The sequence below is a fragment of the Chrysemys picta genome, chromosome 1 (genome assembly GCF_011386835.1).
Source record: "Chrysemys picta bellii isolate R12L10 chromosome 1, ASM1138683v2, whole genome shotgun sequence".
Taxonomy (NCBI): domain Eukaryota; kingdom Metazoa; phylum Chordata; order Testudines; family Emydidae; genus Chrysemys; species Chrysemys picta.
This window is the reverse complement of record NC_088791.1, coordinates 223,296,756-223,312,215: the sequence shown is the minus strand read 5'-3', so window position 1 is coordinate 223,312,215 and position 15,460 is coordinate 223,296,756. Positions and strand designations below refer to the sequence as shown.

The 15,460-nt window shown below is 41.5% G+C and overlaps 1 protein-coding gene across 16 annotated transcripts in view; it reads right to left on the bottom strand.

Moving 5' to 3' along the window:
* The window catches only part of MID1 (midline 1), a 318,999-nt gene that overhangs the window by 36,561 nt on the left and 266,978 nt on the right, over nucleotides 1-15,460 (bottom strand). For all 16 annotated transcript variants that reach the window (XM_065580671.1, XM_008167184.4, XM_024104287.3 and 13 more), the window contains one exon: nucleotides 1,702-1,809. In XM_065580671.1, the coding sequence (XP_065436743.1) occupies nucleotides 1,702-1,809 (108 nt within the window). The remainder of the gene's footprint in view (nucleotides 1-1,701; nucleotides 1,810-15,460) is intronic.

The following is a 15,460-nucleotide window of genomic DNA, read 5'->3' as shown; positions in this document are numbered from 1 at the left end:
AGCAGCTTTGGGCAGGTTTTCATGGCATGTTGATAAAAATCCCTGACCCCTGTCTATACCAGTTGGTAGTACTGGTATAGCTGTTGCATCATTGTTGGAAAACAGGTAGAAACTTTTCCAGTATTGTGCAAGGACTCCCATTGTGCCTGGCCTCTGGAGGCTTTCTTGTGGCCTCACATTCTCATGCAGGGGGCTGGGCACAAACAGGTCTTTAATATTTGTTTTAAAATATTTCTTAAAAACAAATCAGCAGCAGCAACTTTGTCAGTAATGAAGAGCCTCATCAAAACAATCCAGAGCGTGCAAGTGATGCAGATTTTAGGAAGGAGCCAGATATTTTTCAAGTATTTACGGGGTTATTAGAAGTCTGATTTTTTTTTTAACAGAAAAAAGAATGGGGCAGAGTCTGATCCTAGTTACACTGGACAAAATCCAAAGTAACTAATGAAATCTACAAGTTTTCATTGGTGTAATTGAGATCAGAAGCTGGTGTAGGATCTTTTAAAGATGAAATCTATATGCATAATGGGCAGCTCCCAATGAATAGGAAGTTTGCCATGAACTTTGACGGCAGTAGGGTTGGTCTCAATGTACGCAGAAATACAGCCAAGAAGATTATGCAGAAGGCTGGCTTACTACATCTTGAAGGGAGATGTATTTTGTTAACATTATGAAGAACTTCAAGCTCTGTCAAATAACGAATGGGAACTATGGTCTTCAAACATGTTGAAGTCAGCCCTTGCCTACAGCCTTTTTTATTTCAAGTTAATTGGAATATCTTGACAGCTAAGTGAACCATTTAACCTGCCCTTGACTTTATTCCTTGTTTGAGCTTTTCCCACACAAGAAGACTTTATGTTTCACTCTTCCAGCTCCTTTAGCAGCTAAAGAATAAATGCCATGCTCCAAAAGAAACAAGAATAATGATCTAAAACTAAGATGTTCCTTAATTTAGCAGGTAGCTAGATTTTAAACTTGAATGTATATCCGAGATTTGCCTTATTCATTAGGTTGACACTAACAATCACTGTCCTGCAGTTATTAGGAAAGCAATGGCATTGAACTTATATTCTCAATATTTTTAGATAGTAAAAAATCTCATACCACTTTCTGTAAAATCCAAGTTAAAGTTCCCCATTACAGGCTTTAAAAAAGTGTTATCTTGAAAGTAATTGCTCTTGTCTGTAGAGTTATTTTGTATAAATGTCTTTAATAAATAATTTAGGTTGATACGGAATAAAATATTAATGCAGATGACTGGAGAGCAAATTCTGTGATACAGTAAATTCTTGCTATGGGCAAATGCCTTCAGATTTCTGATAAAGTGAAAGTTTTTTTAGTCCCTCATTTTATTTATATCTTTTGCTAAGTGAAATCACATCCCTGTTGGAAAATATTATATAAATTATTTGATTTTTAAAAATCATATTATATCACAAAAAAACCCCTTAAACACCAAAATTGCGTAAGATTAGATTAACACTAAATAACACTCAATAAGTTTTAAGCGATGACTGAATGTTTACCCTATGCAGACAACAGACAACATCTTCGTTCACCTAAAAGTCACAGATGGCAAGGAGTATCCAAGGATTCTTGTAAGTGTGTATTAATAGCACATTAAGTCAAGAAATCACGGAAGTTACAGAGCATGAAGAAACACTGCTGACCCATTTGAACTATCGGGGGAGGAGCTCTTACCTTCCCTTCCTTTATTTTGGTTCCAATAATTTGTCGTCTCTGTTGGATTATTTCAATGAGCAGGTCACATTCCTCGGTCAGCTTGGTTTCTTGTCGCGATGCATTCACCTGAAGAGTAAGTCACCTTAGTTAGAAAATTCTGGTCTTTTTCATTTTATTTTTAATTTAAAATGATCATTTCTAAAAATTTTTTTGCATTTTTCATTTTGTTTCATAAATTTTGTTCTGTTTATTTTCTCTCTTCTGGACCTTGTGAAATATGGATATGAAAAAGCTCTGTCTGGACTCTTGAATAATGTATCACTGTACAGACAAACTCATCACTATTTCTAACCAAAGTCAAATAGGGCCTGTCAGGTGCTGTGTAACCTTAACTCTAGTTGACATCAGTGAGCGCTGAGAGCCCTCACCATCCTTCCCTGGGTGCTTAGCCCTCACAGTATGAAGCCCTAAGTAGGGTTCAAATAAAGAACACTTATGTAGCTTATTATCACAGCTTATACACAACAGCCCATGAAAAAGATCAATGATTTAATATATTAGGTGTGTTTGAGATTCTTCTCAGTAACAAAATAGTGTTAAAATAATTGTGATTAGAGAGAGAGAGAGAGAGAGGGGTCTTAGGATTGGTCAAATTTTTTTGTCAAAACTGTTTTTTAATGGAAAACTGGTGGTGATTGGGGGGGGGCGGCAGGGAGGAACATAAAAAATGTCCATGGAAAATGTTTGCTCTCTCTGCAAAATTTCAACTTTGTGTAAAAAAACAAAAAAAAAAACAAAAAAAAACAAACAAAAAAAAAACCACACACACCCCAAGTGCCCCAAAAAACAGAAAAGGTTTTTTCTTTTCTTTTATTTCAGTCAAAAAGTTTTTGGATTTTCAGTTTTTCAGTTTAAACTCAAAATTTTCCAAGGTGGGTGGGAAGAATACCACTTTTCAAGCAGCTCTTTTTTATATATTCTACATACGAGAAACCAGAAGTATAACAATGGTTGTTTCAGAGCAGGGCTGGCTCCAGGGTTTTTGCCGCCCCAACCGGCACAAAAAAAAAAAAAAAAAAGCTGCGATCCCGATCGCGATCTGCAGTGGCAATTCGGCGGGAGGTCCTTGGCTCCGAGCGGGAGTGAGGGACCGTCCGCCGAATTGCCTCCGAATAGTTGGACAGTGCCGCCCCTCTCCGGAGTGGCCACCCCAAGCACCTGCTTGGCAAGCTGGTGCCTGGAGCCGGCCCTGCTTCAGAGTGTATCACTAGTTGACAGAAGGAATATACAGTGTAGACATTGTTCTTTATAATGCTTGAATTTTAAACTATAGAACACAATGCTTAAGGAAATGGAGGGTAGACTGTTGTATCTCATCTTTACATTATAGTATTTATACAGTGCAACAAGAATGAAATTTACAGACAAGTAAACTGACAGCTCCTTGCCCGGAGATTACAAAAAGGACCCTAATCCAGCAAAGCATTTAAACATGTATCGACCTTTAAGCACATTAATAGTCCCTTGTCCTTAAATTTAAGCACATGCTTAAACACGTTATTAGATCAGGGCCAATTTTACAAAGTTCCCTCTTATGTGAACAGCTTTATGCCCCTCAGCCTAACTGTAGGGTACAAAACCCAGATTTTATTACCAGAACAATCAAGGTTTAGCCACTTATACCATAGGCTTAAACATTAATAGAGGTTTATAATACTTAAATGTATTTTCAATACTGAAATGCTGTTTGGTCCAATAACCCTGAGGAGGGGGCCTAAGTGGTGCCGCTGAGTGCTGGAGATGTCTGCCCTGACATAGGTGAAGTGGAGATGTGGGCCTGTTTTCAATGGTGTGTGCATTAGAGATGTTAATAACAATAATCTGTTTTACTTGCTGTCAGAAATGAGCGCCCACAGCTCTGCCTGCTCAGTTGTCAGGCTGTCAGTCAATGCAACTGGGCCACAGCAGAGCCATGATTGGCTCAGGCAGTCAGGTGGCTTGCCCTTAAGGCCAGCAACTGTAGAGGTTTTGTGGCTACTCAATGCCCCTGTCTGCAGCTTCTCTGCCTCCATGTGCTTGCCTCACTCCAAGTCCTATTCCTGCCCTGCTTCAAGCCTGGACCCTGCCCTGCACTTGGCTGTATTCCAGTCCAGTTCCAGCCTTGCTGCTGCCTTGGAACCAGCCCTGGTTTCCCTGACTCCTGGTAATTCATTTCTCACCCTTGGCTCTGATTCCTGGCTCTGACTCAGTCTTTACCCTTGGCTCTGGCATTTGGACTCTGACTACAGTTCTGAACCTTGGCCTTGGTTGCTGGTTCTGACTTTGTCTTGACCCTTGGATTTGGTTTTGACTTTGGCTCTGACCACTAGACATGACCACCTGTGACTTGGTCTCCTGACGCGTGTTCCTACTGGTCACTTTTGTCATCCTGCACCTCTGCAGAACTGCTTTTAACCAATTGTACTATTTTCTAACCACAACCCTGCCCTTCTTCTGACTTCTACTTGACTAGATGGATTGAAATTCCTTTTGACAAAGCAAGGAATCCCAAACTGGTGCAAATTAGGGTAAAACTCAATCTTGGTATAAAAGGGTGCAACTTTTTTTATGTCAATGCTCACTTACGTCATGGTTGGCTGGTGCTTAGGTTAATTACTTTATCGCTTAAACAGGATTTCTGACTAGCTTCCACTCAATGTGTAATTTCTATCACCATTTATATCACTGATTAAATTAGCCTATAGGACCAAATTCATCTATAGTGTAACTCTCCAGACATCAGGGGAGTCACACTAGGGCTAAATATAGCCAACAATGTTTTATTTAGTGCCAAGTTTGTTTAAGACAGGGGGGGAAATTAACATGCATCCACCAAAATTATAAGAATAATAAAATGGTTCCAAAACTTTTCCTTTTTGATCCCTTACTCAATGAACACAGATTTCTCTTTTCTTTGAAACTAGAAAAATTTTAAAATTCTTTTGAACACATATCCAATTTTTATAGCTTATACAAAATTATTAAAGTGGAAAATGTATTTCAAAATTTCTGGAAAACATGTCCAAGACTATTAAAAACGCTAGTTCATTTTCTATGTTTTTCTGATCCCCTTTCTGAAATATTGATACATTATCTTATTATATTTGCAGGCTACATAGGGCCTATTCACTTCATGGTACTTAATTAAGCACATGCCTAACTGACTTTAAGTACCAGTGAAGCCAATGGGACTACTCATGAACTTAAAAAGTTATGTCTGAGCCTACATTCCCTGCTGAATTGGGGCCTTAACTGTTACTTTCAACCTAATATTTTATAGCCTTAAAATATCATTTTACAACAACATTTTACAACATTGCTATTTTATACTAAGAAATGTACTTAAAACAGACTGGTATGGCTTTGTGCTTTGGCTACATGATATTGTTCCCTGCTGCCATACAAGAGACAAGGTCTGACTCTAGTCCTATTATTATTATCATAACAAAATAATCATTTTTATTTCTGCACTGCCTAAGGACTCTAAACAGGCTCTATACAAACTGATAACTGGAAAACAGTTCTCCCAATCTAAGATGTAGAAAATGTGTGACAGATAAAATAAACTAAACAAACGGGGCAGCCGGTTTCAAGTGGAGTGCCCCAAGGGTCGGTCCTGGGGCCAGTTTTGTTTAATATCTTTATTAATGATCTGGAGGATGGTGTGGACTGCACTCTCAGCAAGTTTGCAGATGACACTAAACTGGGAGGAGTGGTAGATACACTAGAGGGTAGGGATCGGATACAGAGGGACCTAGACAAATTAGAGGATTGGGCCAAAAAAACCCTGATGAGGTTCAACAAGGACAAGTGCAGAGTCCTACACTTAGGACGGAAGAATCCTATGCACTGCCACAGACTAGGGACCGAATGGCTAGGTAACAGTTCTGCAGAAAAGGACCTAGGGGTCACAGTGGACGAGAAACTGGATATGAGTCAACAGTGTGCTCTTGTTGCCAAGAAGGCTAACGGCATTTTGGGCTGTATAAGTAGGGGCATTGCCAGCAGATTGAGGAACGTGATCATTCCCCTTTATTCGACATTGGTGAGGCCTCATCTGGAATACTGTGTCCAGTTTTGGGCCCCACACTACAAGAAGGATGTGGAAATATTGGAAAGAGTCCAGCGGAGGGCAACAAAAATGATTAGGGGTCTGGAGCTCATGACTTATGAGGAGAGGCTGAGGGAACTGGGATTGTTTAGTCTCCAGAAGAGAAGAATGGGGGGGGGGATTTGATAGCTGCTTTCAACTACCTGAATGGGGGTTCCAAAGAGGATGGAGCTCGGCTGTTCTCAGTGGTGGCAGATGGCAGAACAAGGAGCAATAGTCTCAAGTTGCAGTGCGGGAGGTCTAGGTTGGATATTAGGAAACACTATTTCACTAGGAGGGTGGTGAAGCACTGGAATGCATTACTTAGGGAGGTGGTGGAATCTCCTTCCTTGGAGGTTTTTAAGGCCCGGCTTGACATCCTGGCTGGGATGATTTAGTTGGGAATTGGTCCTGCTTTGAGCAGAGGGTTGGACTAGATGACCTCCTGAGGTCCCTTCCAACCCTGATATTCTATGATTCTATGGAAGGACAAGGTAACAGTAGTGGCCTGTGTTTCCATCAATGAGTGGTCACAGTAGCCAGAGGTCTCTTTCTTGCTCTGTGATCTGGTAGGAGTTAGGAATGCTTTAGAAGTAAGTTGCAACACACCCAGGCCCCTCAGGAAACAGGGTTGTCCCATGTTGCCTCAATACAGTGATCCATCTTGCTGACTAACGGGCTCTTCAGGGAGCACCTCAAATCTTTTCCAAATAGAAAGATGACTGCTAGGCTGGGCTTCAAAGTGAGTGGGAATGTAGAGAAAAATGGGTGCTCCTCAGAGCAATGGGAGAAATTAGGGCAGCTGTTTTAGTTCTCCTACAACTGAGAACTGTCTTGGAAAGAGTTCTGCTCTCTGAGAGGCTGCCTAGACTTGCTATTCAGAGACTTGAGTCAAATTGTGGTTTAGGTCATAAGCAAAATGGTTGTGGTGGTTTCAAAGTCCTTAGCAGATGTTTGGTAAATCGCCAAATTATAACACAATGGGCAACTCAATTACAGCCAATCTTCTGCTGCTAACTCAACCTTAATTTGGCAAAGAGTGAACTCACAGGGCTAACCTCACACCTACTAGCACTTGTGTAATTCACATCTCTGAGCCAAAAAGTGTTTTGTGGTCTCCTAGCAAGATTTGCCTCATGGGAGCACAGCTCTCCCTCTGGAGTTCATCAGAGGTTGGCAGCTTTAACTTGTGGTTGGGTCTGCATAGGAGCCCTCCTGTCAGAAACATGGTCCCCGTCACGAGGCACTGACAATCTAAGTACAAGACAAGAAACAACAGAGAGGCTGAGAGTGCAAGGAAACTGAGACAGTATTAGTCAGCATGATCAGCAGAGTGGTCTCAGAACACCAGAAGCCTAACCATTATCATAGCTTGAGACTAGGCTTAAAAAAATAATAGCTGAGTGAATCATTTTCATAAAACAATTGATATCATTGTAATTCAGTTTCCCAATGTTATTCTTTATTTGTGCCCACACAATATTTCCATAACCATCAAAAGAGACTGTGTCCCTCAATTTCCTTAATGGCTTAATGTGTAAATTATCTACTTTTCTAAGACATTTCTTAAAGTTCATTTTAAGAACTTGTTTTTAAACTTATCCAAATAGGACAATTAGCTCATGGTATAAAAATTATCTTCTTATCAATGCACTGAGACACCAACACATGAGAACAATGTAATGGAAATATAAGGGATAATGAATGATAATCAGCAACAAAAAGGCATTTTCTTCTCGTTTGTCTCTTTGGATGATGAGACTGGATGTGTGCTGTGAGGTCAAACTTCTTCCCTTTTATGTCTGTCTGATACTATGTGAGGCACAAACTAGCATTCTCTAGAAAATTGGAATAAAACGCTTTCAGATTTTTTCTAGTCTAAATGCAACACTGATTTTATCAATTATGACAAACTGTGCCTTTGGAAATATGTGATATTAATCAGCTTGCCCTCCGAATAGATCTACAACTTTATTCTAAATTGGGGCTGGAGAAAGGAACGGTCATCTCCCATTTCAAGTGTGCCACAGGCTTTGTTTTTTTATTTGTTTTCTAGATCTTATTGACATTTTTCTGTAACCAGGAAATCTGGATTTAGAGACAGTTTCAGAGCAGGTTTAAAAAAAGGTCAGTACAAAAATAAACCAACTTATACAGGCTACCTAAGAATTTTGTGAAGACCTCTCCATTAAGCCAGAGTAGTTGAACCAGTTTGGGTCAAATGACACCAACATCTGCCTGAAGAGAAAATCCAATCAAACTTTTTCTGAGCTTGGAAAGTGTCTGTGTTAGTTTTTAAAATATTGTCATTTTACATGCTTCTGCACCACTACTGGGAGCAGATTGATAAGTGACTAAGCAACATGAAAAGGCTGTCATCAAATATTTCCAACCCAACCAGAATTTAAAAAGATCAGAAATCTCATGAAACGTCTATTCTTGTAAGATTTCCAGCAAAAAAGCCTTCACATCAAGGGTGTTTGGAATATTCTGATAAAGACCACGAAAATCACAGTGCCATTACGTTCCAGACATGTGTATGCCTTTGACTGTAAACAAAATAAACACTAGATTTGATGAAAATGAGGCTAGAAGAGTTATTTTGATGTTTTCTATAACCACATATGTGGCAGCAGCTGAGGCATAGATAGTGGTGTGTGGTTTTTTTCAGGATCAGAAGGAAAACTAAAAAATGGTTACTCACACGACAGTAATTGTGCTTCTTCGAGATGTAGTCAGTACTCACTGTAACTGCATATGCCCCTTGTGTGCTCAAAATAGGAGTCTTTTGAATAGCAGTGTCCATTGGGGCCACACACAAGCCCTGTACCTCCTCATGTTCCTTTGCAATTCAAAGCCTTTGTTGCTGAAGATTTTGTACAGAGAATAGGTTGTGGGATCCATACAGACTACAACATCTTAAAGAACCAGTCCCCCCTTAGGCAAAGAACCTATTCTTTCTTCAAATGCTAGTGTGGATCCCACTGTAGGTGACTGGCAAACAGTACCAGTATGAACTCAGGAGGGTGGGAATGAGAAGTTTCTGCTGCATTCATCAAATGATGATAAAAGAATGGCTTTCCCAAGCTTCGCATCAGATGGCTGGCTGCCATGTCAAGGTAATGATGTCGAACAAATATCAGAGGGTTACTCCGTGTTGCTGCCTTGCAGATCTCAGAGATTTCTGAAGCAGGCTGAAGATGCTGTCGGGTTGTGCCTTGACATTCAGAGGGAGAGGTCTTGCCAGCTATCTGATAGATGGCAGATATACAACACAGTACATGATCAGGGATTCTGACTTGACCTTTCAATGTGCCAGATATGGCCACAAAAGAGGTGGAGAGATAGTCTAAAAGGTGTGGTCTTGTTAACATAATAGAGCCAGGCTCTTGAAATGCCCAAAGCATGTTAGCTTCTTTTCTTCCTGTATTGAATGTGGTTTGGGGAAGAAGGCCAGTAAGTTGACTGATTTTAAGTGAAAGTCTGAGACCACCGGGATGTAGGGTGTGGTCTGAGCACTGCCTTGTCTCTATGAAAGGATGTGTGAGGAGTCTAAGCCACGAAGGCTTCAAAACTCACTGACCCTCAGTGCCATGGAGAGAGCAACCAGAAAAACCCTCTTGAGGGTAGGATGATATGCTGAGCAATCCAGCAGCTGCCTAAAAGGAGGTTCTATGAATTTTAGGACGATAATGTTGAGTAAGTTCTCTAACAGGTGGGCAAGTATGCAGGAGGCCCTTAAGGAATTTTGATTCCACTCAGTCCTGTAACAAAGGCCTGGAGGGCCCTGATCTAAGAATAGGTCAAGGCCCCCCTCACCAGCTTACTCATCCTCTAGCCTCCCACTTTACCCCTGGGGCTGGGGACCTTCTCCCCATCCTTCCTCCTCAACCCTCCCCTGGCCTCCGCATCCCCTGCCCAGGGCTGGGTGCGTCCTGCAACCCATCCCCTGGAGCTGCTCAGCTCAACCAGAATGAGACCCAGGCACCCCCTGCTTGGTCCCCTACACTCTGCCATCCCAGTCTGCACCTCCTGTCTGGCTCCCAGCAAACCCCACATCCCCCAGTCTGCCCCCCACACCTTTTCAGATTAGCTTCTTGCCATTGAAGTGGCATCTGGAGCAGAAGCCAGGAGCTGCCCAGGCAGCAGAGCCTATGTGGGGTTGAAGTCCCACCAGTGCTGACAGTGCCACCAGGAGAAACTCTGAGCCATTGCCACAATCTTACCTGTGCCATGGGTGGGGAGCAGCTGGGGAGAAGGCAGGAACACTTCCCCGGCAGCCTGCTCCTCGGAGCCCCATCTGGCAGCTGCCCTCTTCCACTTGGCAGCCCCACTAACCTCATCCCCTGCTACCGCCACCATCGGACATTGAAGGAACTAGAGGAGGTCCTGAAAACTTCTAAAATAGCCAGATGTCCAGTCTGCCTAAGAGGGCCTCTGCTAGTTGAGCCACCATAAACTTGGCACAACTGAAGATAGCCTTAGTCTTTAAGCAGCGTACAGGGTTATCTCTGTGCTCGCTGAATCGGTCCATGCCTTCAAAGGGCTTGCACTTCTCTGGGAATAACTGATGTCTGAAGCCAGGAAGCTCTTTACGTCATCTCCGCCATGGATCTGGCCACGGTGTCTGAAGCATTGTGGAGCATTTGGGCTACTAACTGTCCCTTTCTGATTCTCTCTTTGAGCTTTTGGCTGTTATCAGGTGGGAGCTTTAACAGAAAGCGTGTCACCCTCTCCTAGGCGCAAAAAAAAAAAAAGAAAAAAGAAAAAGCCAGATGGGCCTGATAATTTTCCACCTGTAGCTGAAGGGAGGCAGAGGAATACGATATCCTCATGAATAATCCTCATGAATAATCAAGCTTTCTGGGCCCTTATTGTTTGGGATGATTTTGTTGGACTTGGATTTCTCCTGCACTGCTGACATGGCTGAGGAGTTTGGGCTGGGGTAGGCACAGAAGTACTCAGACCCTTGTTTGAGTGACTTGGTACCTCTTCTTCAACCGTTTTGTGGTGGATGCTTATGATGCTTTGAGGGTTCACTCAGACTAGTAAGGGGTTCTGTTACCACCTGCCCTAAAATGTGCTGTGCAGCTTTGTCCCAGAGCGCTCACTCCAGCGGAATGCTCACAGCACAATGATCTCACTAGTCCACTTACTCTTCACAGAGTGATGCCAACAACACTTCCAGTCCCGAGTCTCCCCAAAATAATCTCCACTGCAGTGTCCAGTCCTTCTAACAGACACTCGCGGAGGAAACACCAAGTTCACTCCATCCAAAGAGCCAGTACATACAACAGTTCGTTAGAATAACTGGGGTGATACACTCCACCTTAATACACAGCACTGAGATGGTTTGTAGTAAAACTAAGAATAAATTTAGTAACAAAGAGCATAGAATTAAGTGATTTCAAGCAAGAGTGAACAAGATATGAAAGGATTACACACACAACAATAACAACATGCTTTCTAGTGTCTAGAACTTGATTCTAGCAAGATCCAGTTTTGCCTAACATAGTTTCTTACTCCCACCAAGTTGTCACATTCTCCAAGTTGCTTAGCAGGATGACCCAGCTTAGATACAAAGCACTGGCTTCTTTGTTCTCCCAGGTGATGGATATCCCAGAGGCTTTCAGCAGTTCCTTTATCCCCAAAGTTTCTTTGTCTTCAAAGTAAGAAAGCTATCCTGGGGGTTCAGCTTTGTATGTCCACCAGGGAGCTGACACCATGCTAATTTTGCAGTCTCCTGTGATTTTTTTTTCCCCAATGCAAATGATTTTCCTACAATCTCTGATGCAAATAAGTAGCCTATTGTCCCAGTCCCTGATCATGCCTAGTTCAATTTGCAATTGAGACAAAGTGGTGTTTGCCTTTCTCCTTAGTCTGGAAAAATGTTTTGCCTCCTTTTGCAGACTTCAGAACATAAAATCAGTGAGTATCCATAATTTCACATGTAGCATTGTTACATACATTTCATAGTAATATTAGTGGCCATCATGTTCTTAGTTTTCAATGATATTCCAAGACATGTTTTAAATATTATGACAACAGCATGCAAATTGCAGTGAGCTGGTCAGGCCAACTGAGTTTTATGGTTACATATCAGGGAACCCCTTGCCATCTGGCACTGTGGTGTTCCTAGGATCATAGTCGTGGCAGGTGTTTGCCCAGGACCTTAGCAGTCCTTCATTTATTGGAAGGGCAATTATAGCTGGGCCTGAAGTTGCCAGCATGTCAAACAACTGATGAGATTTTTCTTGTATGACAGACATGTATATTTCTGGTATCTGCGATTCTTATAAAGTAATTTTTGAAATGACAGGAAGTCAACTGGCACTGATAGAGTCACTGCTTCATCGGGTGATGAACAGTAAAAGTCCTTGGATGGTGAGACAGGATGTTATTGCTGTTTCTCCTCAGGTCCCATATCTGACAATTCTTGGCATTCTCTTCTGCCCAGTGTCAGTGGTCTAGCTAGGGATGCCATTTGTGAGTACAATCTCTGCTTCTTTCTGGAATGGAATGGAGATTGACTCCTGGAAGTGTGTGGGGGTAGACCTGACTAAGCCCAATAAAGTCATGATGGCATGCTATATGGATATGGCTGGCTGGTCTGGCACTGGCTAGTCCAGTGTCATTTCCAGTGTGGTTATGGCTGAGGTCTGTAAGGAAAGCCACTTGGTTCTTTCTGTGGTCTCACCCGTGGATCTCAGGAAAGAGGGTTCTCTACTGGAAGGAGGCAAGAACATGTGCCACTGTGATAGACAGGAGGAGTAGATTTCCCTTTAGAGGCAGCGCAAAGGTACACTGGGTCTGCACATCAGTACCAGTAATTGTCTCAGAACTGAGGTCCTTCTGGATTCCTCCAGGGACACATCTGGTGGCAACAATGACACTGCCAATATTGACGCTGACATCAGTACTTGTGCAGTCAGCAGTAGGGAAGTTTCCCTCTGTGAAGAGATGATAGGTGTCTCCTTGTCAATAGCCCTCGACTCCATTTGGGGCTTAGTGGCTTTCTTCCTGGAGGCCATGTGTGGTCTTCCCTCTGCAAAGGCATTGAGCTCTGCCTGCAGTCTCTGACTTAATTATCAAGGCAGCCTCTCTTGCTGCTGGACTTGGCACCTGCTTCAATGCCAATAGTGTTGGCTTACGAGCAGATGATGGAAAAGAGGAGTCTCAGAGGGGACATGATAACAGTTTTCAAGTATATAAAAGGTTGTTACAAGGAGGATGGAGAAAAAGTTGTTCTTCTTAACCTCTGAGGATAGAACAAGAAGCAATAGGCTTAAATTGCAGCAAGGGAGGTTTAGGTTGGATATTAAGAAAAAACTTCCTAACTGTCAGGGTGGTTAAGCACTGGAATAAATTGCCTAGGAAGGTTGTGGAATCTTCATCATTGGAGATTTTTAAGAGCAGGTTAGACAAACACCTGTCAGGGATAGTTTAGATAATACTTAGTTCTGTCATGAGTGCAAGGGACTTGACTAGATGACTCTCGAGGTCCCTTCCAGTTCTATGATACTATGTCCTCAGTGCCAATTATGTTGACTTCAGCGCAGGGTCTTTGGTGCCTGGGTCTCCTCCCTGCTAGTTTTGAATGTCACATGTTTACTTGATCATGGTGCTCATGGATTTTATTTTTTTGTCCATCGCCTGGTGTGTTCTGGTACCTGTTTCCTTCAGGCCTGAAGAGACCTTCATTGATTGCTTTTCAGTCAAATATCCTGTGACTTGTGAGTCCTCAAAGCACAACAACAGGCAAATCAGGTATCTTTTGGGTATTTGAAAATGTAGAAAAACATCGAAAAATATTTATAGTAAATTTCAATTGGTATTCTATTATTGTTTAACTGTGATTAATTTTTTTATCGAGGTAATTTGATTTGAGATAATTGCTTGAGTTAACAGTGATTAATTGACAGCCTTAATATCTACCATAGATGCTGGTTACACATCATTAAAATAGTCTCGGAGGAAGCTGAATGCTCTGCTACTAAAAGATGCAAAATTTTGTTCCACAGTTGATTCAGTCATTTCTAACTTCAGAAAAGAAAATAAGCACTCAGTTACCTCAGATACCATCTTTCAGGAAGCTCTAAAAGCTACTGTGAGGGATGAATGGATAAAGTATGCCTCTCAAAAGAAGAAAGGCTCAAATTACTAGCTCTCTGGATAAGAAAATAGATGAGTTGCAGAGAAGGGCATAAGACTGACTGAAATAATGAAAACCTCCTAAATTCTCTAATAAATGCCAAATATAAATATAATGAATGCTTATCCAGCCAAATCGAATTTGCCCTCAACAGGGTCAAAGATATTATGAATGGGGAGATAAAGCAGGTAAACTACTTGCGCAAGCTGGAACTAGCCAACAACATTATTTTTTTCTTATTATTACAAGAAGATTCTCGTGCCATCCTTGAACCAATAGATATAAATAATCAATTTAAGCGATTCTATCAAGCCTTATATAAATCAGACAACCAATTTGATTCTAGTCAAGAGACACGACAGGGCTGTCTCCTCTCACCTCTTCTTTCTCATCTCACTCTTGAGCCACTGGCAAAGTATACACATCACAGCATTCAGCCATTGAAGGTATGACTCTAAACTGGAAACAATACAAAATCAGTTTATAAGCTGATGACATCTTTGGGAAGAATCCATCCTCATCAGTCCCATCATTATTGAATGCAGTTGATGTTTTTTGAAAGATCTCTGGTTTTCATATTAACTTGGCTATATCAACTGCTTGCGATTTATTCCAAAGACCAGATCCTTCGCAGTTTCAACATTTTCTATTTCAAATAAACAAGGAATTAGCTTATTTATTTAAAATTTGTCCTGATCTTCCCAAAATTGTTTCTATAAATATGGACTATAGATTAAAAGAAATTTCCAAGGATGTGGAGAGGAAGCATCCCCCTTACTGGGGAGAACAGAAATAGCCAAAATGAAGATCTGTCCCAGGATGACTTATATCATTCACCTATTGCCTTTCAAGCTCTCTCCCTTGCTCTGTGCTTGTATAAATTGCATGAAAAGCCTATTTATATGAGATTAAAAAAAAAACAGCCATGCTTGTCACACAAGACACTTTAAAAATCCTGGGAAACTGGAGGTATGGGGTTGCCAGATCTGGATCTCTATGATGTGTCATATTGTAGGATGGTTCCCCTTCAGTAGTTCTATACAAACATTAGCCTGGTTTGAGATTAAAAAAAGCTTAGCTATGCCACATGGTTCCCTTTTATATACTTTAAGAGGCTACTGAAACCCTTACGGGAAAATCCAATCTTTACAGCTACACGGGGAATCCTGCAATGTGTTAAGATGATTATCACATCCAATCTTACTAATTTGCTTCTTGTACCACTATGGGATAACCTGTGTTTTAGGATCGAGGCCAACTCCATGCTTAAGACATAATCCAAGATGATAAACTGGCCTCCTTCGATTTACATATACAACAAATATCAGCTACCGTTATCTCACAATTCCTTCTTTCAGGGGCTATGCTCAAGGATTCATGCAAGGATAGGGGACAATTGGTCTGCTTCAACTCTCACCTCAAGAATAACATGTTAAGAAATATGGAAATACAAGTTACTTTGTAGGAATTACTCATAGGTGGCTTAATGCTTGGCA